This window comes from Salvia splendens, chromosome 4 (genome assembly GCF_004379255.2).
Source record: "Salvia splendens isolate huo1 chromosome 4, SspV2, whole genome shotgun sequence".
In the NCBI taxonomy this organism is placed as follows: domain Eukaryota; kingdom Viridiplantae; phylum Streptophyta; class Magnoliopsida; order Lamiales; family Lamiaceae; genus Salvia; species Salvia splendens.
This window is the reverse complement of record NC_056035.1, coordinates 35,483,470-35,508,894: the sequence shown is the minus strand read 5'-3', so window position 1 is coordinate 35,508,894 and position 25,425 is coordinate 35,483,470. Positions and strand designations below refer to the sequence as shown.

The window sequence follows — 25,425 nt, the reverse complement described above, 5'->3', positions numbered from 1 at the left end:
GGATTCTCGCGCATCCGTAGGATTCTTAGATTAATGAAGATTGGTTTATTGAATATGTGTTCAACTATTCTTGAACTTTTGTATGTCTAGCATGTTTAGTGCTAGCATTGTGAATTTTTAGTAAAGTCCCGTAATTCATAAGATAAAGTTGGATATGAGAATAAATCATTGTATTATCCATGAGTGTTTGGAGTAACATGTTCTTCTCTTAATTCGTCTTGCTTGTTTAATTCCTTGTAATTGTTTTTGCATGGTCTTTAATCAAAATCATCAAACCAAAATATCTTTTTTTTATGTCTTTTCTGTGTTTTGGAATTAAATAATCGTTTCCTTCCCTGTGGATCGACACCTTAATTTACTACACACGATCCTGTAGTCTTGCAGCGAAGTAGTAATTTTTGGGTTAATTAATTGAACTTGAGTGTTATTTTATCTTATTATAATAAACCTGAATTTACACATCAAGTTTTGGCGCCGTTGCCGGGGAAGGCAATAGATTGTTTAACTTCTAGTTTGTGTTTTGTTTTATTTTTATTTTGATCTTTCTCTTATTTTTGTAGGTACTCATTTCGTGTTCTTGGAGGTGATAGCCATCTACCGCGTCTGGACTTGAAGACGAAGGAGTATATTTTCTAGGTGACATCTTTTAACTCTTAGTTTAGGTAGTCTAGTTTTTCACTTAAGCACACCCCGAAGTTGTCGAGAGGTCTCGCTTTCGGTAATAGGAAATATATTGTGCTTGTGTTTGGTGTATTTTCTGTTGTGTAGGTTTAAAAAAAAAAAAAGTGAATGCACACGCGATCACAGGGTACACCACCGTTTGGACTACTCTGTTATCAAAGAAGAAGTAAGGTTAGAGGGTCAGAGTTTGAGATCTTCCCGAACTATTCGAGTCCATTCAGGAGTAACCGACTCTTTGGTGAAGAAAAGGATCAGGATTCAGACGGTGAATCAATGGCAGATAACAATGAGATTCCACCACCCGTGGTGAGGTTTGGCGACACTCTGAGATCGGGAATTGAGTACCCAGAGGAGTGTGCCTACGCAAATGACAACGTCAACATTCCACCTCACTACATCAGTTTGGTGAATGGAGGAAATCTTTTTCATGGACGGGATGATGAAGATCCGATGAGCCATTTGAATGCCTTCTACGAGCTGACAAATTCTCATAGACCTCCAAATGTGGAGCATCATCGGATTAAGAGGGCCTTATTTCCATTCTCATTGAGGGAGAAGGCAAGAGCGTGGTATGACTCATTACCGGGCTACAACATAGCAACTTTCCAAGAGTTGAAGTCGTTGTTTCTTGTGGAATACAACTCTCCAATGAAGATTGAGAAGTTGAGAGAGGAGATCACCTCATTCCGACAGAAGTATGATGAGTCCTTCGCGGAGGCATGGAAGAGATTCACGGAGTTGATAAGGAAATGCCCAAGTCACGGACTAGCTCCGGGGCATGACCTTTTGAAATTCTACAAGGGACTCAACAGTGAAGGCACGGGATTGGTGACTGCAGGTTCGAATGGGAACCTAGATGATCTAACTCACGATGAGGTGAGGGATTTGTTTCAAAGGCTGGCCAACAATCAACGGAATTGGCACAATCCAATGCGAGGGGCTGATAGAGCAGGAGATACATTTGGTGCTACAAAGGATGCGGAAAGAGTGACCGCAATTGAGGCTCAACTGGCGGACATTAGCACTCAAATGTCGTCGATGACAAAGGCAGTTAAATCTCTTCAACTGACTCCTCAACCCCAAGCTGTGACGGTGATGAGATGCGGGTTGTGCCAAGGCGGGCATCATACTGATCAGTGCCCAAGTCTTCAAGGACCTCCCGTGGAGGATGTGAACTATATTGGCAACAATCGCCAAGGGTTCAATCAAGGCAACCAATATAACAATCAGCAAAATTGGAGGCCTCAACAAACGGGATGGAATCAAGCTGGTCCTAGCAACAACTCGGGTAATCAATGGAGGAACAATACTCAACCCCCGGGTTATGAGAAGAAGCCATCAGTCGAAGATCAGTTGGGACAGATTCTCTCTTTTATGAATAAGAGTCAAAAGGAGAATGAGAATTTCAAGGAAAGAACAGTGGAAAAGTTTGGACAGATGGAGGCGACAATGAGGAATCTCGAGACTCAGATTGGACAGCTTGCCATGGCATCACACACGAGGATTCCTAACACCATCCCGAGTAATACTGTACCTAATCCTAGAGGCAATGAACAGTGTAAGGCAGTGACTTTGAGAAGTGGTCGCGAGTTGGATTCGACACCATTAATGGACGGCCAAGGTACTTCCGGCATCTCACACGCAGGGGCGGATGAGATGTTAGGCTTGCATTCCTCGCACGCAGGGGCGGACGAGGCATGTAAGGGAAGTCCCGCGTTGGTGCAGGGGGCCCAACATGGTCAAGAACAGGCTGCATCCGGCAGCAAGGAACATGGTGAAGAATCCGATGCAAGTGGAAAGTGTTTAGCAGAAGAGAAGGATAAGAAGATAGTGGAAATGGAGTCAAAGAAAAAGATATTGACAAGTCCAGCACTAGATCCGAAAAGCAAGTTCAACTTTCCCGATCATATTCCTCCTCCACCATATCCAACCAAGAGGAAGAAGAGGTTCCCCAAAGAGAAAAGCTTTGAGTGGATGATGAACGTGATCCGGAAAGTGAATGTGGATGTATCATTGGTGGACCTCTTCACTAATTTCCCCAAGTTCTCCAAGTTTTTCAAGGATATGATGGCAAACAAGGAGAAATTGCAAGATGAGGGGATAGTGGCTTTGAGCATGAATTGCTCACAACTGATTTCGGGAATGATGCCAATGAAGAAGAGGGATCCGGAAAGTTGTGTGATTCCTTGTGAGATCGGTAACACAATCTTCACGAAATGCTTATTAGATCAAGGATCGGGGATCTCACTGATGGCTTTAAAAACTGCTAGAGCCATTGGATTAGAGGACAGAATGGAGCCCATCGACATTGCTCTACAATTGGCTGATCATTCCATCGTGAAGCCCACTGGAATAGTAGAGGATGTCTTGGTCAAAGTCGACAAATTTATCATCCCCGTTGACTTCATAGTCTTGGACATGCCCGAGGACAAAGAGGTACCAATTCTGTTTGGTAGACCATTTCTCGCCACGGGAGATGTGTTGCTTGGAGCAAAGGACAACTCAGTCACGTTCAGAATTAATGGTGAGCAAGTGACCATTAATGTTGAGAAAGCGATGAAGCATCCTAGTGATGCAAAAGCGTGTTTTAGAGTTGATGTCCTCGATAAGTGCATTTTTGACAAGATGTGTTGCTCGGCAAGAATAGAAGGAAGCGTATATGACAAAGGGAGTTTGGAGAGAGACTATGGTTCGACACTTAAAGTCGATTTTGATGAAATAGAAGATTCTCAAGTTGATGAACCAAGTCTCGAGAATGAATGTGTGGTGGATACTTTCACGGCAGATGTGAAACCTTCAATCGAAGTACCACCAAAGCTAGAATTGAAGCCACTCCCGACAAATCTGAAATACGCATTCCTTGGTGATGGTGAATCTTTACCGGTTGTGATATCGGCGATGTTGAATGATGAAGAAGAATTGAAGTTGATAGAGCTACTGAAATCACACAAGAAGGCTCTAGGATGGTCCATTGCTGACATCAAAGGGATTAGCCCTGCAATTTGTATGCATAAAATTTTGATGGAAGATGGAGCTAAACGGTAAGAGAAAGACAAAGAAGGTTGAACCCACTTATGCAAGAAGTGGTGGAAAAAGAGGTGAAAAAATTGTTGAAATTTGGGATGATTTATCCCATTTCCGATAGTGAGTGGGTCAGCCCGGTGCAATGTGTACCGAAGAAAGGAGGAATAACCGTGACCGTCAATGAAAAGAATGAAGTCTTAGCAACTCGATTGGTAAACTCATGGAGAGTTTGCATGGACTATAGAAGATTGAACGAGGCGATAAGAAAAGATCACTTTCCGTTGCCATTTCTCGATCAGTTGCTAGATAGAATTGCGGGTTATTCTCATTATTGCTTCTTGGATGGATACTCGGGGTATAATCAGATTGCAATTGCCCCGGAAGATCAAGAAAAGACGACATTCACATGTCCTATTGGTACTTATGCCTTCCGCCGGATGCCTTTTGGGTTGTGTAATGCACCAGCTACATTTCAACGTTGCATGATGGCAATATTTTCAGACATGAATGAAGACATCATGGAGATCTTCATGGATGATTTCTCCGTCTTTGGATCCTCATTTGACCTTTGCTTAGAAAACTTGAGACGGGTCCTACAAAGATGTGAAGAATCTAATCTCGTGCTAAATTGGGAAAAGTGTCAATTCATGGTCAAAGAAGGCATAGTGTTGGGACACAAGGTGTCGGAGTTGGGATTGGAGATGGATAAGGCTAAGATTGATGAGATTTCGAAGTTACCTCCCCCAACGAATGTGAAGGGCATCCGTAGTTTCCTTGGTCATGCAGGATTCTACCGAAGATTTATAAAAGATTTTTCAAAGATTGCAAAGCCACTTTGTAACCTACTTGAGAAGGATGCCAAGTTCGTCTTTGATGATAAATGCCTTGAGGCATTTGAATTGTTGAAGAAGAAGCTAGTCGAAGCTCCTATTATTATCACACCGGATTGGTCGAAGCCATTTGAATTGATGTGTGATGCTTCGGACTATGCTGTGGGGGCCGTTTTAGGCCAAAGGAGAGATAAGGTCTTACATGCCGTCTACTATGCTAGTAAAGTACTCAATGAAGCTCAATTGAATTACACCACGACGGAGAAGGAAATGCTAGCAATAGTGTATGCCTTTGAGAAATTTCGTGCATACTTACTTGGCACGAAGGTGGTAGTGTTCACGGACCATTCAGCTATCAAATATTTGATGAATAAGAAAGATGCAAAGCCTCGGTTGGTGAGATGGATCCTCTTATTACAAGAGTTTGATGTAGAAATTAAAGACAAAAAGGGGACCGAAAATTTGGTAGCTGATCATTTGTCTAGGCTAGAGGGCTTGGAAGAGACGGAAGATGAGAGAAAGAAGAGGATCAATGAGAAATTTCCCGACGAGCAAGTGTTGCAAGTGGAAGCTCGGGAAACATATGTGCCGTGGTTTGCTAATTTGGCAAACTACCTTGTCACGGGCATTATACCAGAAGGGTTGTCTTCTAATCAAAAGAAGAAATTTTTGAGTGACACCCGCACGTATGTTTGGGAAGATCCGTTTCTCTTCCGTATTTGTAGTGATGGAGTGATTCGAAGGTGTGTGGGAGAGCATGAACACATTCAGATTTTGTCTGCATGCCATGATTCTGTGTATGGCGGCCACTTTGGAGCACGTCGAACAGCATTTAAAGTGCTTCAGTCCGGATTCTTTTGGCCATCTATCTTCAAGGATGCAAAAGCCTATGTAGAGAGATGTGACAGTTGCCAAAGAAACGGAAATATCTCGTGGAGAAATGAAATGCCGATGAATGACATTCACGAGGTAGAACTCTTTGATGTTTGGGGAATAGACTTCATGGGACCGTTTCCCAAGTCTAATGGGCAACAGTACATTCTCGTAGCTGTTGATTATGTGTCCAAATGGGTAGAGGCAGTGGCCTCGGCAACCAATGATGCCAAAGTAGTGTTGAAGTTTATCAAGAATCACATCTTTAACCGCTTTGGGACACCTCGAGCTATTATCAGTGATGGAGGAACTCATTTTTGCAACAAGTTGTTTGAAAACCTCCTAGGAAAATATGGTGTCCAACACAAGGTTGCTACCCCCTATCATCCCCAAACTAGTGGTCAAGTTGAAGTCTCCAATCGTGAGATAAAACGAGTGCTTGAGAAAGTGGTGAAGCCGTCTCGAAAGGATTGGGCTCAAAAGTTAAATGATGCTTTGTGGGCATATCGAACGGCTTATAAGACCCCGATTGGAACTTCGCCATACAAGTTGGTCTTTGGAAAAGCTTGTCATTTGCCGGTAGAACTGGAGCATAGAGCTTATTGGGCTTTGCAAAAGCTCAACTTGGACTATGATGCTGCAGCCTAGAAGAGAATGTTTGACATGAATGAAATGGACGAGTTTAGGCTTCATGCTTATGAGAGCGTTGATCTCTACAAGGAGCGAGCTAAGAAGATACATGATGCAGCCATTAAGCCTCGTCATTTCCATGAAGGACAACTGGTCCTTTTATATAATTCTCGGCTCAAATTGTTTCCGGGCAAGCTTAAGTCAAGGTGGTGGCGTCCTTATGTGGTGCACAAGGTGTACCCCTATGGTGCTGTGGACATTCGAGATCAGAAGAGTGATTCTATTTGGAAGGTGAATGGCCAACGCTTGAAGGCCTATGTTGGAGTTGAGAGTGGCATGGAGGCAAGAGAACTGGCTACACTAGTGGATCCCAAAGTGTAGAGCAAGGAAGAGGAAGGTCGAGCCAACGACTATAAACAAAGGCGCTGATTGGGAGGCAACCCAAGTTTTTATTTTTCTTTTATTTTTGTTTTCGTATGTTGGAGGTTTTGTTTGCTCAATTCTTTCCTCTAACATTTATTTTGAATTGAGTGTTTCTTTGTGTAGGTTTTGTTTCTTTTTGTAGGAGCAACTTGGAGATAGGATTGGAGCTTAGGAGGAAGCACACCTACAAAGGATTTCTACAACCACCCTCCCACCCGAATGCACTATGGACTTCTTGCCAAATTTGGGGGAGTATCTTTCCCTTTACTTTATAATTGTTCTTCTATGCATGCATTGAGGACAATGACGCATTCAAGTTTGGGGGGGTTGTCAATGATTTTTATGCTTGATGCATGTTTATTGGGTGTATTATTTGATAAAGGTGTTTTGAATCAATGTATTTGACGGGTGCATGCTTTATCTTCGGCTTTCTGGTTGGGAATTCGTGCTTGATTTTACTTCATCTTTGAAGCTTAGGATGAATGGAATGGGTGCATGAATCTATTTGAAAAAGCATATCGTGATTACATCCGATTTCTTGAGTTGAGGAGAGTGTGAAAATCGCATGACTTGTGGAAATTATGTTGGATTGATTTGCTTTATCGAGTGAAGTGCTTGCGTTCGTTTGTGTTAACGATTTGGGAGGATAAGGCACTAGGATGAACTCTATGGCCAAATGATCACATGCCTAGTCCATCGAATGATCCCCTAGAAGCCACCTTGAGCTTAATTCCCTATTCTTTGTGTAAACACTTAGCCAAACACTTAGCTACTTAAATAAGCTTAATTTTAGCCTCATCAATAGACCTTGCTACTATTTGAGTGCTAAATACAAGTTGAGCTTTGTGTTTTGAGTTGTGAGTGTGAGGTGGTGGATTGTAAAGAATAGACATTTCTAGACTTGATAGAAGGTGAAAAGAATGAAGTTCTAAGAAAGAAAAAAAAAAGAAAAAGACGACCTCCAAATTCACAAAAGTCGAGGTCTTTACAAAAAAGAAAAAGAAAAAAAAAGAATAAATTGATGAAATAAAGATAGAGCTTCTATGTTTGTTTGTGTAATCTCGTCTGGAATAGATCTCAAGTTTGGGGGAGTGTGGGTTTGGTTGTAATTTTTCGTTGGTTAATCTTTGGAAGGAAGTTGTAGGAGGGAAGATTTTGGCACTCAAATGTGTAGCCTTTGAGCTCACTATCCATATTGATCCTACCTCGTCCCTAGCCCCATTACAACCTTGAAACAAGACCTTGGACCTTATCGTTGATGCTTGTGGATGTTGTGTAAATAACTTGGTAGAGCTAAAGAAGTTCGGTTTGAAATCCGTGTGTCTATGTGATTAGTAGTGCTTGATGAGTCGATGATGACGGTTTGAGTTGTTTGATCGTATGTTTGGACCTACTTTGAAGTGCACCTTGACTTGAAGTTCTAGGGGGATGAGTGATTGTTCTTGAGAGTGGGAAATTTCGATTGGAAATGTTGGGGGTTTAGATTTTGTCACTCACATCCTTACATGATTCTTTTTGATGAAAATCTCTTTGCGGGTGAAGTTTGGGTGAGTTTTCGTGCTTAAAATGTACCTTGCTCGGGGCGAGCAAGAGCTCAAGTTTGGGGGTATTTGATGCGAAGTATATTTCTTATACTTTTCCCCCTAAACTACACACTTTTATGTTAATTATAACTCATCAAGTTGTATTTGTATTGAAGTTTAGGAGGGTTGGAAGCTGGAAGTTCGCCGGGTGAAATTGGCAAAGCATGCGGAGATCAGAAACTTCGCCCGGTCAGGCGATTAAGAGCTTCAAAACGCCCGGTCGGGCGAAACGCGTAAAAGCATGAGGAGAGTCCAGAAAGTTCGCCCGGTCGGGCGATTCTTCAAGACACAAAACGCCCGGTCGGGCGTTTCCCGCGAGCCATCCAGAAGCCTTTCGCCCGGTCGGGCGATTATCCCTTCTAATTTCGCCCGGTCGGGCGTTTGGTGGTTCAACTGCATTTCAGCAGTTTTCTCGGCAGTTTTGCTGGGGAAATAAAAAGAAAAAGGAAACGGATGGTGCTGGAGAGCGGAGAGAGGGACGAATCTGGAGAGCACGTCAGAAAGGAATTGAGAATTGGAGAAGCACGAGTTTGAAGAAGGAAGAACCAAGTCAAACATTTCTTGGATTTGTATTCCATGGTTTTAATTGTTGACTCTCCATTTATTATTTTCTCTAGTGTGGAAATGCTAGGCTAAGAACTCCATTGTTGCTCCAAACATGTAGATGGATGAATTAATTGTTTGATTTATACTATGTTCTTCTTTATCTTATGATCGTCTTCATCACAATTTCCTTGTTTGAATCTATTACTTTTGGTGCATCATTAGTAGTAGTTCCATAATTCTAATCAAATGTCTCTTTAACTTTGAATAGGATAGATCCTTGTGGTGATGAATTATCAATTAGAGTTGTTTAGACGATAATGTGGTAATGGATTTCATGAGCTTATAGTAGTTGATCTTGGATTCTCGCGCATCCGTAGGATTCTTAGATTAATGAAGATTGGTTTATTGAATATGTGTTCAACTATTCTTAAACTTTTGTATGTCTAGCATGTTTAGTGCTAGCATTGTGAATTTTTAGTAAAGTCCCGTAATTCATAAGATAAAGTTGGATATGAGAATAAATCATTGTATTATCCATGAGTGTTTGGAGTAACATGTTCTTCTCTTAATTCGTCTTGCTTGTTTAATTCCTTGTAATTGTTTTTGCGTGGTCTTTAATCAAAATCATCAAACCAAAATATCTTTTTTTTATGTCTTTTCTGTGTTTTGGAATTAAATAATCGTTTCCTTCCCTGTGGATCGACACCTTAATTTACTACACACGATCCTGTAGTCTTGCAGCGAAGTAGTAATTTTTGGGTTAATTAATTGAACTTGAGTGTTATTTTATCTTATTATAATAAACCTGAATTTACACATCATTAACATGACTAATTAAAAATTAACTATTTAGATTTTAGAGAAGACTAAATATTTTATAAACATAATTAGGAAATAACTAACTATATAACAACAGTTAACTATCACCACTAAAATGCTAATAAATCATTGAAAATAGAAAGAAAGGAGGAAGTGAAAAATGCAATAAGCACAAGAAAATACGGCGGCGTTTGTGGCACAACATGGTGATTTGCATTCCGGAAGATTCCAGTCCAAAAATGGGATGTCTTATCTCAGATTGTAATAATCATCAATATTCTCCCTATATTTGGGTGGTATCCCAACCAAATCTAGCTTATATAATTGAGTATGATGGTTTAGTTGTTTATTACACAATTAATCAATTCCATGAAGAATAAACTTTATAGGTTGCATCAAAATCAAATAGTTAGCCAGGAATTTTGAGCAGCAAACGAACTTTCAAAGTTCCGAATATAGAATTTTCATTGTGACCGAGTTCATATAACGTGTTTCCTACTGACATTTGCATTCCGTAGTAATAATCAAATGAACTCAATTACTTATTTACTCAAATAAGCGAGTTCTTTAATTTATTGGATATCAGTAGAGAAATTCATTGGACATTATTAAGAAAAAAATGATTCTATTATATTAGAGTGTTTTAATTAGTTTACTAAGTAATACTATAGCAAATAAATTCTAGTACTACTATCTATTAAGGCCATGTTTGGTATATATATATATATAATATTTTACGTACTACTACACAATAATGCCTTTATAGGGATAAATTGATAATAATAATAATAATAATTATAATATACTCCTTCCATCCTCAAAGAGTATGAACTTTGGATTCGACACGAGTTTTAATGCATTATTGGTAAAGTAAGAGAGAGAGAGATAAAAAAAGTTTTTTAAGTATTGTTAGTGGGGAATGAGTCTCACCTCATTAGAAAGAAGAGAGTATCCAAAATTGGAATGTTCATACTCTTTGGGGACGGACGAAAAAAGAAATAATGCATACTCTTCAGGGACGGAGGGAGTATGTTATAATGCATTTTGTGATGATATTTTTATATATACTAGTACTAAACAATTTCTTTTTATGACAATTGTAGAATGTAGAATAGATAAAGATGATATTTGTTTACTAGAACAATGAAGATTTTTAAGTGAACAAGTCTGGTATTTGAAAAGATTGTAAAATAAAAGGAGGAATATGTTCCTTTCAAGTCGCGTCAACAACTTGAACTATCTATTTTAATGTACAAATTACTTTTGAGAAGTAAGTGCATGTATGCCATATTAAACTTGAGCATAGCTAGGGAATCAATTTCTTCCATATTATCGTCGACATATTTGTTGATGGTCCTACCTTATTCAAATGTTGATAGATTTTTGTCTAGATAATTAGTATTTAATAATGTGGTATGACAAGCCATCCACTCAAGAAAATGACCCAAAGTATGAAAAAGAAAGCAGAACTATTTATCCATATGCCTCCAACAAATGAAATACAATGATTTTGACAAAAGATTAATCAGATTATTTATGTACTCACTATTTTTATTGACATCATGAGGCAACATTATCTAAAAACACTTAACCCGATAAGGTTTAACTGTTATAAAAATTTCATTATATCATGTGTATGAAATGGATACATTCTAGTATAATTCTTGTTCACTTGTGCCATATCTAGACTTGATTTGTACAAATTGAATTAAGAAATGGAATATACTTTCATGTGTTGTTTGGAAACTGAGTGTAATAATCAAAGTTGAAGCTTGTTGTAGCAAACTGTGTAGAAGGAGCTTCTTCAGATATGACTCCATTATGTATGTTTGCTCTCTGCATCAATATCAAACATCCAAATTAAAAACTCAATTATTTTTAAAAGAAAACAAAAATACATAATGAAAATCCATTAATTTTTGCATGAAAAAGAGGTGCCTTCACCATCTCCAAGGCAATTTCGTCGGAGTTGAAGTCGTGAAACGCACTAGCCGCCGTGAGCTTCATGGAAAGAAACTGAATTCAAAGACACAAAATGGAAATATTTATATCAAACCTTCACAAAATCAGTGTAAATAAGATTATTACTGTATCTTCAAATAGTTGCGTACCTCTACTTGATTTTGCAATGACTGCACATAATTTATGATCTCATCCAACATCACGGACATTGCCATGGTCTGTTTCATTTAGTTATGCATTCGGATTTAGTTATTTTCCGATCACTATCCTATATGAAGATATAGAGTAGTACTGACCTTGTAGCACCCTGGTACAATGTCTTGCAAGCATCTTAACCTCTCATTAATTTTCTCTCTTCTTACCTAATTCAATACATATATAGAGAAGACAATCAGCTAACAAAAAATGGAACTAAATCCCATAATCAATTTTTTGTTAGAAATGTAGTATACATTATCTCTTGGCCTCTCTATAAAAAAAACTCACTCTCTCAGCTAAACTGTGACTATCAGTAGCTTGGCCTCTCTTGGCTCTAACATGAACAACTTCCGCGGACTTCCTCTCTTTCGACTCTTCACGTTTCAATTTCTTCCCTCTCTCTACTGTCTGTTTACACGAAAAGGAAAAAGAGAACAACATCATGAATTAATCAACTCATCCAAGTTTAAACATTAAAAAAAAACAAGTTACATTTTTGGTTGTTGTTCCATTATCAGAAAGCTGAGGCGAAGTAGTTATCATCTCCACTGATTTTGTCTTGGTGTTGAATGATTGATTGTGAAGGGGGAGTGGGATGAAGGTTGAAGGGTTGTGGTAAATTTGATTGAATGAAGAATAGGTATTGAATTCGATATCTGCTAAAGAGAAATTAGAGTGTTTGTAGGTTTCCATTTCTGCTAAGAATAGCTGGTGATCGCCCATATTTTTTACGCAGAGAGAGAGCGCTTAATGCTGTGATCGATATGCTTGTTATATATAAAATAAAAATCTCATTATTATAAATGTAGGGACCTATGGAGGTCACGCGGGTTTTCCAAGTTACATGAATTCTGTATCTTGATTTCGTCACTGATTTATTAAATCATGAGAGCACTTACATTTAACATACTACTACAAAACAAGTGGAGTACATTCCTAGTGAAAAATGAACATCATCTTACCGAAAACTAAGACCTAATTAGACCACATGGTTTTCCACACGCCAACATAGATTAAACGCATAAGCTTATTATTGTCTTTTGCTCATAAGCATGCAGTTTTACTTATAATGATGTATATTTCATTATAATTGGAGTCTTTGCTCTAAAATGAAAGATTGTTAAAATTGTAAAATAGATGAACATTAGTGCAGTAAGTGGCGATTAACTTGATTATAGCCGTTAAAATCTAGTAGGTTGGATGAGCCAAAATAGAAAGTAGGTGTTGTAAGATTATAAACGAACAACAAAAGAAAACTCAAGTTTGCAGAAGATGAACTCTTGTTTTGAGAAACCGAATGGAAAACTCTTATTGATCGAGTAGTGAATGTATACAACTGATTTTTACACACTACTACAATGAGTAAACAAACTAACTACTTATACTAGAACTTAAGTGAAAGAGATCTTCACGAAAGTTTGTTGAGCTAGTTCATAACCGCCTCCAACGGCTATCTTCCTTTCTCCTTGATCAAGCTATCCTCCTTTCTCCTTGATCAAGCTACAACCCCACTGTTGTCTGCAGCTTTACCGTACGCACGCATGCACCCATGCTCATGCCTTGATCAACCAATAATGCTAACAATCTCCACCTTGGCTGGTCATGGCCTGATGTTCTCAAAATTCCACAGTATACAAGTTTACTAGCCTGCAACAATACTCAAATTTATCTTTGCTCAACGGCTTGGTGAGCATGTCTGCAGGGTTGTGGACAGTGTCAATTTTTAACACCTTAATCCTCCCACTCTCAACTTCATCTCTAATGAAATGGAGCCGAACGTCGATGTGCTTGCTACGCTCATGAAACATTTGGTGTCTAGCTAAGCAAATCGCCTCATTGTTGTAACAATGAACCACCACACTTTTCTGATCTATACCGAACTCAGAGACCAATCCAAGCAACCATTTACTCTCTTTCACGGCTGAAGTGAGAGCCATATACTCGGCCTCTGTAGTAGACAAAGCCACTACACTGCAAACTTGATTTCCAGCAAATGGTCGAACCATACAAAGTAAAGATATAGCATGTCTGAGATCTTCTAGTATCAACATTGGCTGCATAATCTGAGTCACAATATCCAACCAAAGGATCCCCCTCAACTCCACCTTCTGATGTGAATAGGATTCCAAAATTGCGTGCTCCATTTAGATATCTCATTATCCATTTCAAAGCACTCCAGTGCTGCCTCCCATAATCAACCATGTATCTGCTTGTAGAGCTTATAGCATGAGCAATGTCTGGCCATGTACAAATCATCATGTACATCATACTTCCAACTATGTTGGAATAGGGAATCAGCTGCATCTCTTTATTCTCCACCTCATCTTTTGGTTTCTGATCTTTTATTAGCTTGAAGTGAACTTCCAGAGGAGTAGCTGTACTCTTCATGTTGTCGACCTTGAATTTATTCAAAAACTTGTTGATGTAGTCAGTTTGGAAAAGCCACAACTTCCCCTTACTTCTATCTCTGACTATATCCATGCCTAGTATTCTTTCGTCAGCTCCAAGATCTTTCATTTCAAAAATGGCACTTAGCTGGCTCTTGACCTTTCTTATCTCATTGATATCCTTCCCTGATATCAACATATCATCTACATACAATAGGAGATATATGGGCTCCTTGTTCTTCTGCTTCTTCACAATGATGCAGCTATCATATAGGGATCTACAAAATCCAAGCTTAGACAGATTCTCTCCAAACTTCAAGTACCACTGTCTACTGCTTTATTTGAGACCATGCAAGCTCTTTTTGAGCATGCAAACCTTTCCTTCTGATCCAGGAACCTCAAAGCCCTAGGGTTGTGCCATGTAGATAGTTTCTTCAAGATCCTCATTCAAGAAGGCAGTCTTGACATCAAGCTGCTCCAGCTCCCAATCTCTCTGTGCTGCTACAGCCAACAAAACTCTAATAGAGTTATGCTTCACAACTGGTGAGAATATTTCATTGAAGTAAACTCCTTCTTGTTGATTGAAGCCCTTGGCTACCAACCTTGCCTTGAATCTGATGTTGTTCACCCTGAGCTGATTCAATCTTCTTTTTGAATACCATTTGCATCCAATCACCTTTCTCATTTCTGCCTTGTCCACAAGAATCCATGTTTTATTCTTGAGTAGAGAGTCAATTTCTTCTTTCATGGCTTGGGTCCACTGTTTTGATTTTGGACTGGCAATGACCTCTGCATAGGAGCTTGGTTCTGAATATTCTAGCTGCTCAGCTATGTGAAGGGCATAGAAAAGCATCTCAGTGTCTCTAAATCTGGCTGGAGGCCTGATAATTGTTCTTCTTATTCTGTCCGTAGCCAACTGATAATCGTTGAGATTTCCTTGAGCATTTGAGGTTTCTGTTTGAATGTGATCAGTGCTTACATCATATGTGTTTTCTCTTGTTGGAATAGTGATCTCACTTTGACCATCATCAACATAAGAATCAGAGAGATCATCATAGTTATATCCAGCAACATCAACATTCTCCACCTCAAAGTGAGCATCATTATTCATAGTCTCAGAAGAAGCTTCAAGTTGATCTTTCTTATCCAGAAAAGGCATTTTGTGCTCAATGAAGACCACATCCCTGCTCACCAATATCTTTTGATTACCAGGCTCTAGACACCAAAGCCTATATCCCTTCACACCCTTCTGGTATCCTGTCATGATGCATCTGAGGGCTCTAGCATTTAATTTTCCTTGCTTCTGGTGTGCAAAGGCTTTGCAACCAAATGGCATTAGTCTGCTATAATCTGACTTTCCACCATACCATCTTTCATCAGGGACTACTCCACCTATCCCAGATGTTGGGCACTTGTTGATTAAGTAAGCAGCAGTAGAGACTGCTTCAGCCCACAAATGCCTCCCCACACCAGAAGAGCTCAACATACATCTTACTCTCTCAAGCAAGGTTCTATTCAATCTCTTAGCAACCCCATTTTGTTGAGGGTTTGCTGGGACAGTCTTGTGCCTTTTAATCCCCTTTTCTTGACAAAAAAGGTCAAATTCCTTGGACAGATACTCTAGTCCATTGTCTGTTCTCAAGACTTCTGGTGTTGAGCCTTTTTCATTTCTCATTTATGTACACCAATCTCTGAATGTCTTGAATGCATCAGACTTCTCTTTCAATATGTATACCCATACTTTCCTTGACCAATCATCAATAATAGACATGTAGTACTTTCCTCCACCTAGGCTCTTAACTGGTGCAGGGCCCCAGAGATCCGAGTGTATATAATCAAGGGGGGAGTTGAGTTATGTTTACCTGCTGGATAGCTCTGCTTCTTTGACTTTCCCAGCAAGCAGTCCTCACAAACTTCCATTGTCTCCCCTGCACTGGCTTCTATCAAGCCATTCTTGATCAGAGCCTTCAAGCTTCCCTCTGCAGGATGTCCTAATCTTTGATGCCAAGTCTTTAAATCTGGTATGGTTATTGAATGTGACTCACCGTCAATGACTGCTGCCTGAAGATAATATAAGCTTCCATTCCTTCTTGCAGTCATCTTTACTTAAGAATTCTTGTATATTTTCATCTCACCATTCTCTGATATGAAAGAATATCTCTTTTTCCTCCAAAGTTCCCAGAGATATCAAGTTCCTTTTGAGTTCAGGAATGTATCTAACCTCTGACAACACCTTGATAGATCCATCATCAACCCTCAACATGATGTTTCCTACCCCTCTGATGCAGCAAGTCTGATTATTTCCTAGGAGCACAGCACCATGTGCCTCCTTCAAATTCTGAAACCACTCTCTTGTGGGACACATATAAAATGAGCAACCGGAATCCATGATCCAGAATCCTTTCTCACATTTATCTGTCACATTCATCACCTCAGGCACCTCATCAGCTTCACCATTCACATTATTTGAATGAGAGTTCCCTTCACTGGCATGCTTCTTCTTCCATGCATAGCAGTCTCGTTTTAAATGCCCTGGCTTCTTGCACCAATGGCAAGAATGAGTTTCTTTAACTCCAGAAACCTCAGCCTTCGATTCTCCATTCTTCTTCTTAAACTTCTTCTTACTAAATTTCTTGATGTTCAGAGACTCTGGCTGTGGATCAGATCTAGTCATTGCTCCTTTTTGTAATTCCTTGGCCATGAGCGCGGCATGAACCTCAACAAAAGTGATCTGCTTGTCTCTTCCATACGATATGGCATCCCTCATCTGATCGTACGAATTGGGAAGGGCATTGAGTACCAAGATGGCTTTATCTTCATCACCAATCTTCACATCAACAGCCTCAAGATCATCTATAGATTTGCAGAAGTCCTCTAGCTGCTCAAGAATTGACTTATCTTCCAAAAAACTATAGGAATAAAGCATTCCCTTCATATATAAACGGTTAGCCAAGGACTTAGCCAGATATACCTCATCAAGCTTCTTCAAGATTCCAGTTGCGGTTGTCTCGGTCTGCACCTCCCTCGACACTTTGTCTCCTAGGCACAATAACACATCACTATGCGCTTTAAGGAGCATTTCATCGTGCTTAGCCTGAGCCTTCTCATCGAGGGCAGGGGTCTTTCCCTTCGCATCTGCGTCGGATGGGGTCAGAGCAGCAGCCAAACCCTGTTGCACAAGAACGGCTCGCACCTTCATTTTCCGTAAGCCGTAGTCGTTCTTGCCAGTGAATTTTTCAGCCTCCATACGCACAACCATCTTTCTTTGCTTCTTGATCGCTTCCCACTGGACGGCGCCAATTGTTGTAAGATTATAAACGAAGAACAAAAGAAAACTCAAGTTTGTAGAAGATGAACTCTTGTTTTGAGAAACCGAATGGAAAACTCTTATTGATCGAGTAGTGAATGTATACAACTGATTTTTACACACACTACAATGAGTAAACAAACTAACTATTTATACTAGAACTTAAGTGAAAGAGATCTTCACGAAAGTTTGCTGAGCTAGTTCATAACCGCCTCCAACGGCTATCTTCCTTTCTCCTTGATCAAGCTATCTTCCTTTCTCCTTGATCAAGCTACAGCTCCACTATTGTCTGCAGCTTTACCGTACACACGCATGCACCCATGGTCATGCCTTGATCAACCAATGATGCTAACAGTAGGCGGGCTTGAATTCCTTCATTAGTTTTTCCAGTTGAATACAAATAAATCAACTTAATTGGTAGTAAAACAATTTTGCTCCAAGTAATTTCTCAGTTTTTAAATATATCAATAATCGTAATTAAAACAAACGGAAAGATAGTAGGAGTATTTGATAACATAATAGTAGAACCGAAGTAAAGTGAAGATGGTGATGAAATGATCAATCAAGTTCATCCCAGATGACATCCATGTCCAACGAAGGCATTCTGCTCAACGGCTGCATCGCATCCCCGTCAGCATTCATCGTCTCCATCACTTCCGCTTCTGATTTCTTGTTAGGATTCATCATCACCGTCGATGACAATGACGATGAGTCCGCCTTATTGGAAGCTGCTCGCAGTTTGGCTTCGATGGCGTCGCCGGAGCCGGCCTTGATCATGTGCTTCCGATCGGGGAAATTAAGGTTAGCGTGATCGCCTCTGAGAATGTATGCCGCCGTGTCGTAGGCGGAAGCAGCTTCCTCCGCGGTGTCGAACGTTCCCAGCCAGACTCTCGTCCGGTTCCGCGGCAGCCGTATCTCCGCCACCCATTTCCCCCAGTGGCGCTGACGCACTCCCCTATACAGCCTCCCCTTGGATGAAGAGGAAGAGGAACATCTCTTTTTGTGTAAATGCTTGGAAAAGAGATGGTTTGATTGTAATGTGGGAAGGATAATGGAATGTGGTTGGAGTTTACTACTATTCAAAACAGGTGATTTAGTTGTTTGCACAGCCAGAGTTGTGGACTCCGATTCCGGCCTCACCTTTTCCGGCACACAGCTGTCATCGGAGCATGTCAAGGTTTCCATCTTGGCTAATTTATTAATCTCACACAAACAAAAGGGGTTGATCGCAATGTCTAGAACATTTTCCTATGTTTCAATCAATCCATTTACCTCCTCTTCTTATATAATGTCACATACTAATGTGAGTATTCAATAAATATGTTCAATTCTAACTAGCTAAAACAATTTTGTAAGTTATTAACAAAGTATTTACTCTATTAAAATCATTTCCTCGTTCTATAAATAATTTAACGCCCTAAAATAAATAAATCAAATTGAAGTTTAATACTTCCTCCGTCCCTTAAATTTTGTCACACTTTGGCCTATCACGAGTTTTAAGAAATTCAACAGAAAGTGGGTTGAAAAACTTAGTGGAATGTGTGTCATATATATATATATATATATATATATATATATTAGTTTTATAATAAAATGTGAGTTGAAATAAATAGAGTAGTAGAATATAGGGTCCACTACCAAAAAAGTAAAATGTGACAAATTTTGTGGTACGAACGAAAATGAAAAAATGTAACCCATATCATTATTGAAGCTGCTCACAAGTTAAACTAATTTGCCACTTCGCAAGATGATATATATGAAATGAACTTTTAATAAGTCGATATCCAAATACCACTAATTGCATAGCTATAAATATAATCACAAATATTATAATTTAAGGTGTTCTTCGATTGTCATGACTAATTATTAATGATATTATTTATCTAGAATTAATGTATGAGATTATTTTAGTTGGAGGGAGTGACTATGAGTAATTATCATGAAACTATCTATTTAGGATTAAGTTGTGAGATTCAATCTCATAAACCAAACATGATATATATAATAGAGTATAAATTTAATTATGAGATTTAATCTTGTCAGCCGAATAACCTCTAAATGTATTTAAAAGTTTAAATGAGTGTTTGCTAAATAAGAACAATTTCAAGTGAATGGGATAAATGCGAGTAAAGGCCAATAACGCCATATTTACCTTTTACATTTAACTTTTTTCTCCTAAATTCCTTATTTTTAAGAATGATATTTATTTATCTGCTAAGCCTAAATCTTAGTATAAGTCAATCCATTAACAGCTCTGATCTTCGAAAACATTCGTGTTTCTCATGCGCAAGGCTGTGCCCATTATAAGCCACTAATATATTTCCACGCGTCTTCATTACTTTAAACAGTCAAGTCTTTGGTATGGATCTATGTTCTTCCAGAACAGTGATTACCAACCAACTTACACACTCTATATCTAATTAAATTAATTAAATTATGGTAATATTTTGTACCTTTTGTAGTAAATTCGTAAAAATTCCTATGCTTCTTCCACTACATTTATATTCATTGAACTTGAATCTACTTTACTGACTCTATTATTCGATCTTATTCAAATTATGCCAATTACTATGTCATTAGAGCATGCACAACGGTGGCACGGGCCCGCGTCCGTCCGCTCCGTTGGCAAGGACGAGGCTCGCCGCCGTGCCAGCGAGCAAGACATGTGGCGAACGGCGATTGGGCAACGGCATAGCCGTTGCCTTTGAATATTTTTTTTATTAAAAATCAGTTTTTAATTAAAAAAATCGATTAAAAATTAAAAAAAATTACTTCCCAAAAAAATATATCCGTTTATTACCATTTTTTACCACTTTTTAATTTTTTTTTAATTTTTCCCCCCCAAAAATACACACTTTCATCTATAAATACCCTCACTTTCACACCTTAAAATTCACATCAAACTACACAATTCTCATATTCATTCTCCTATATCCATTCTCATCTTCATTCTCTCATATCCATTCTCATCTTCATTCTCTCATATCCATTCTCAATCTTTCTTCCACCCTACAACATAACAATGTCCGGCCAAGGCGATGACCACCCGCTCTCTCACGGTTGGAACCCCGAATGGTTCGGTTCACAACCGTTTCCTAGTCCGGAAACGGAATATTCGGCCCCTCCTCAAACCGAAAGTTCGGGCCTTACGGGTGGCTACCGGCCATACCCAATCGACGATCAAGGTGCCTCCGAAGGGCGATACGGGTGGACACTGGAGCCTAGGCCGACCGCCCCCTCCCAAACTCCGACTCCTCCTACTCGCGGTGTCCGCACACCGTACACTCCGGCGGAGATGGATAAATTGTTCAAGGCGTACTTGGAAATCTCTGAAGATGCGGTGGTTGGCACGAACCAATCCGGCGAGCACTTTTGGTGGCGCGTCGCTCGCCGGTACAATGAAAACCGGCCGCCGGGAACGATCGAGCGCAACTAGAGTATGGTGCGCAACGCCATCGGCTGAGCCAACGATGAAATTGGCAAGTTCAATGGCTATTTCCTCCAGGAACAGCGGAATGTCGGGAGCGGCCGGAGCGAGGTCGACATCATCACTGCCGCGTTGAGCACCTACCAATCCATGAACTGCAAGTCGTTCAAGTACCTCAACGTTTGGCAGGATACGCGGATGCACCCGAAGTATATGGGAGGCTCCCGAACCCGCTCCCTATGCGCCACCTCCACCCCCGAACAACTCGCTGTGGATGCTCTTAGGCCAACTCAATATGGCCGATAGGTCAACTATGACCCACGCAACTTCAAACGCACGAGGCCATGATATTGGGTCTCCAAAAATAATTAGGGTTAGTGCCGCCGGATCAGTAGTCTTCCACGGGTAATATTAGCCAATAATTATGTAATTTTTAATTTTTAGGAGTTTAATTATGTAATTTTTAATTTTTAGTATTTTAATTATGTAATTTTTAATTATTAGGATTTTAATTATGTCTTTTTTATTTTATTTGTAATTTGTAATATTTATTGTGGTTTTTTAATGAATTTTAATGTTATGGAAATGTTTTTATTTAATTGAATTTTAAATTGAATTGTGCTCGTCCTTGCGGAAGAGCACAGATGTGGGTGTTGTGCTCTTGCCAGAGAGTATGCAGGAATAGTGGCGCCGGGCCCACAACCGTACTCGCTGACAAGAGCACAATTGTGGATGCTCTTATACTCTTCTAGACTCTAGTACTACAAAGCAAAGCTATATATGATTGATTACTGAATTCAACCAAATTAAAGAAAATTTTTAATATCCAATTATAATTATAATTATAATACCCTCCTACTAATATAAAATTTAAGTATGAATTGAATCAAATAATTTATAGTTTAAGATTCCGTCGTAGAAGGCGTGAGATTAAAGTTTAAAATCCTATTTATGCAGTGTTTTTTATTTAATTTAACACCCACCATGTGATTTGATCAACCAGCCACATGCGTGATCCCATTTCACCCAATTTACTCTATTGTCTGACTAAAGTAGTGTCGATTTGTAAAATATCCCATCTGTCTCAACATTTTATTCTAAACATCACACTTTCATTTGTCTCATATGAATGGTTTTGATTGTGGACTAAGTCATCATAATTAATTAAAATCCCCATTTCCCTCGAAACTATGCCTAATGTTTAGTTACACGGAATTAATAATTTTTATTGAATGTTTGTTAGTGGAGAAATGTCTCATATTAATGTGTAGCTTTGTGAGTGGAGGAAGATCTTATAGTAGGAGTATTATTTTTTAGGAAGATCTCTCATTTTCATTTTATATTAATTGTGGATACAATACTGATATATGTGTAGTTATTTGAATATATGTATTGTGAAGTAGTATCCAAAATTATACTATTAGGCAGGTTTTTTTTGGGCGGGAAGAATTCCTTCCGTCCTACTGTAAGCGTGACATTTCCTTCGGGTATATGATTTAAGAAAATACTCCATAATAATTTAGAGTTAAATAGAGAGATAATAAAATAGGAGAAAGACTAAATAGAAGAGCGAAAAGAAAATCAAGTAGGTGAAATAATAATATACTAAGAGACTAGAGCAATTGTATTATATTTTGCCAAAAAAGAAATAACTCACTTTAAGAGGGGCACGTTGAAAAAAAAATTCGAGCCTGCTTATGGTTGTACTAAGGAAGTACTACTTATTAATTAGGGTTAATTATAATGATTTCGATATTTTAATTTAAATTTATTCTATTAGGATTGGGACAATTGGTGCATTACTCCCTCTGACCGTCATTAGGAGTCCTAATTCTTGGTGGCACGGGTTTTAAGAAAATGTTAAGAGCATCTGCAACTGTGGACGGACGGCGTCCGTCCGTCCGTGCCAGCGGCACGGAAGACGTCGTCCGCCGCTGGCACGGCGCTGTTCGATGCATCGAGCACGTCTGTGCCAGCGAGCAGGTGACGTGGCGGCTCTGATTGGGCATCGACATAGCCGTTGCATTTGATTTTTTTTAAATCGGTTTTTAATTAAAAAAATCGATTAAAAATAAAAAAAATTATTTTCCCACTTTCCAAAAAAAATATATCCATTTTCTACCGTTTTCTACCCACTTTTAATTTTTTTTAAATTTTTTTCCCCCAAAAATACATATTTTCATCTATAAATACCCTCACTTCCACACTAAAAAATTCTCACCACACTACACAATTCTCATCTACATTCTCTCATTTCTATTCTCATCTACATTCTCTCATATCCATTCTCAATCTTTCTTCCACTCCTACAACAAAACAATGTCCGGCTAAGGCGATCACCCTCCGGGCTCCCACGGTTGGAACCCCGATTGGTTCTGTTCACAACCGTTTCCTAGTCCGAAAATGGAATATTCGGCCCCTCCTCAAACCCAAAGTTCGGGCGTTCCAGGTGGCTACTGGCCTTACCTGATCAACAACCAAGATGCCCCTGAAGGGCTATACGGGTGGACACCCGAGCCTAGAGAGAGGTCGACCGCCCCCTCCCAAACTCTGACTCCTCCTACTCGCGGTGTCCGCACACCGTACACTCCGGCGGAGATGAATCAATTGTTCAAGGCGTTCTTGTCAATCTCCGAAGATCCAGAGGTTGGCACGAACCAATCCGGCGATCACTTTTGGTGACGCATTTGTCGTCGGTACAATGAAAACCGGCCGTAGGGAACAATCGAGCGCAACGAGAGTATGGTGCGCAACGGCATCTACAGAGCCAACGAAGAAATCCAAAAGTTCCAGGGGTATTACCTCCAGGAAGAGCGGTCGGCGGGGAGCAGCCGGAGCAAGGTAGACGTCATCACTGCCGCGATGAACACCTACCAATCCAAGCCGTTCAAGTACCTCAACATTTAGCAGGAGACGCGGTCGCATCCGAAGTATATGGGATGCGTAACATCCTCCTCTAGCGGCTCCTCCAAACGGTCAAGGTCGGTATCCCTATGCCGGCTCCGAAGACGTGGTTAGCCAACTCGCCGGAGCTAACTTGAGTAGCCCCGACGCCGGCCCGAGCGGTTCCCAACGCCGACCGCAAGGAAGGAAGAAGGCGGCGACCAACCGCCGTCGCGCCGCGACTCCATCCGGCGATGCTCCCGAACCCGCTCCCGTTCCTGTTCCCGTGCCCTATGCGCCACCTCCACCCCCACCAACTCGTTGTGGGCGATTTTGGCCCAACTCAATATGGCTGATAGGTCAACTATGACCCCTGCGCAACTTCGATCGCACGAGACCATGATATTGGGCCTCCAAAAACAATTGGGGGTAGTGCCGCCGGATGAATAGTCTTCCACGGGGATATTTTTAGCTTTAATTATGTAATTTTTATTTTTTAGTATTTAATTATGCAATTTTTAATTTTTAGTATTTTAATTATGTAAATTTTAATTTTTAGAATTTTAATTATGTCTTTTTTATTTTATTTGTAATTTGTAATATTATTTCGGTTTTTTTAATGAATTTTAATATTATGGAAATGTTTTTATTTAAATTGAATAATAGAATTGCGAGACCCTTGTGCTCGTCCTTGCGGAAGAGCACAACTGTGGGTGTTGTGCTCTTGCCTAAGAGCAGGCAGAAAAAGTGGCGTCGGGCCCACAACCGTCCTCGTTGGCAAGAGCACAGTTGTGGGTGCTATAAGAAGAGTGGGTGGAAAAAAGTTAATAGAATATGAGTCTCACTTGTATATATTAGTTTTAAATGAAATGTGAGTGGTATAAGTTAGTGGAATGTGAGACCCTATTACCATTTATGGTAAAAGTGAACCGAGACTCCTATTCGCAGACGGACTAAAATGAGAAAACGGGACTCCTATTCGCGGACGGAGGGAGTATTAATTAAGAGTGTGAATTATGTGGATTATTTCCCAATTCGAAATTACCCAAAAACACATATGTAAATAGGATTACCACTAGTTGCAGCCAAAACATATCAAACTTCCATTTCATTTCAAGTGAGACTCACATGCATATACATGGAATTAAATTATAGTAATTACTTTAATTAATCTTTTATTTTGTTTGTCATCAACATGTTGACTTCCAATATAATGATTGACGCTAATCAGATCATTAACATTGTTACCACTATCAAGCCACAATAGCGACAAAAGAAACTTGCGGATTTTATTGTATAATTATCATGGCTGCATGTATTTAACCAATTCGTTATTAAATAGTTGGCACCAAGGTATTAACTAATGACACTTAATATTTTTATATTTATATTTTTGAAGATGAGAGGACCACACCATTGATATTTTCCCTTTGCAAGACCCACAATTGATATCTGATAGTGCACTTTAAACAAAATTTTCGCACATATAATATGTACACTCCAAATCTCCAATTAAGTCACTCATAACAAAATAGGAGAAAATTAGTTTGCCTCTTTCTTCATTTTTAATTAAAAAAATCTCCATTATTTTATCCTTACATAATTAAATTACGTAATCTCCACCAACTTTATATTGGTTTTATAGAAGAATCAAATTACGTAACTCCATCAACTTTATATCGGTTTCAACTTTGTTTTTTCTTAAGTATAATGCATAAGTAATTTATGGTGTATTTCTACACAAATTAATAAGAAAGATATAAGAAATTATAATAAATGTATATAACGGAATAATAAACGACCGATTAATGTTGATTCCCCACATGTATCACATGCAAATTTCCCGTTAGCT

At 39.4% G+C, this 25,425-nt stretch overlaps 2 protein-coding genes and 1 non-coding gene across 3 annotated transcripts; all 3 read right to left on the bottom strand.

The window, feature by feature from the left end:
- Nucleotides 1-1,341: 1,341 nt before the first annotated feature.
- Nucleotides 1,342-1,448, bottom strand: LOC121801726. The gene has a single exon (XR_006050661.1). It is a non-coding gene; the product is annotated as a small nucleolar RNA R71 (small nucleolar RNA).
- A 9,562-nt stretch (nucleotides 1,449-11,010) lies between these two features.
- LOC121800154 (transcription factor BEE 3-like) lies at nucleotides 11,011-12,310 on the bottom strand. Its single transcript, XM_042199743.1, has 6 exons — nucleotides 12,062-12,310; nucleotides 11,858-11,977; nucleotides 11,668-11,733; nucleotides 11,521-11,589; nucleotides 11,354-11,425; nucleotides 11,011-11,245 (listed from the first exon to the last, which is right to left on the bottom strand). The coding sequence occupies exons 1-6, from the start codon at nucleotides 12,290-12,292 to the stop codon at nucleotides 11,138-11,140; spliced, it is 666 nt and encodes a 221-aa protein (XP_042055677.1). The 5' UTR covers nucleotides 12,293-12,310; the 3' UTR covers nucleotides 11,011-11,137.
- Nucleotides 12,311-17,692: 5,382 nt separating this feature from the next.
- On the bottom strand, nucleotides 17,693-18,506 carry LOC121800195 (ethylene-responsive transcription factor ERF062-like). Its single transcript, XM_042199784.1, has one exon. The coding sequence runs from the start codon at nucleotides 18,446-18,448 to the stop codon at nucleotides 17,822-17,824; it is 627 nt and encodes a 208-aa protein (XP_042055718.1). The 5' UTR covers nucleotides 18,449-18,506; the 3' UTR covers nucleotides 17,693-17,821.
- Nucleotides 18,507-25,425: the final 6,919 nt, after the last annotated feature.

Bases quoted from the DNA above. Each gene is read 5' to 3' on its own strand.
- LOC121800195 (XM_042199784.1), bottom strand. From the start codon at position 18,448: ATGGAAACCTTGACATGCTCCGATGACAGCTGTGTGCCGGAAAAGGTG.
- LOC121800154 (XM_042199743.1), bottom strand. From the start codon at position 12,292: ATGGGCGATCACCAGCTATTCTTAGCAGAAATGGAAACCTACAAACAC. The intron at 11,734-11,857 runs GTGAGTTTTTTT...GTATTGAATTAG, and splicing joins GTCACAGTTTAGCTGAGAGA to GTAAGAAGAGAGAAAATTAA. The intron at 11,590-11,667 runs GTCAGTACTACT...TAAATGAAACAG, and splicing joins TTGTACCAGGGTGCTACAAG to ACCATGGCAATGTCCGTGAT.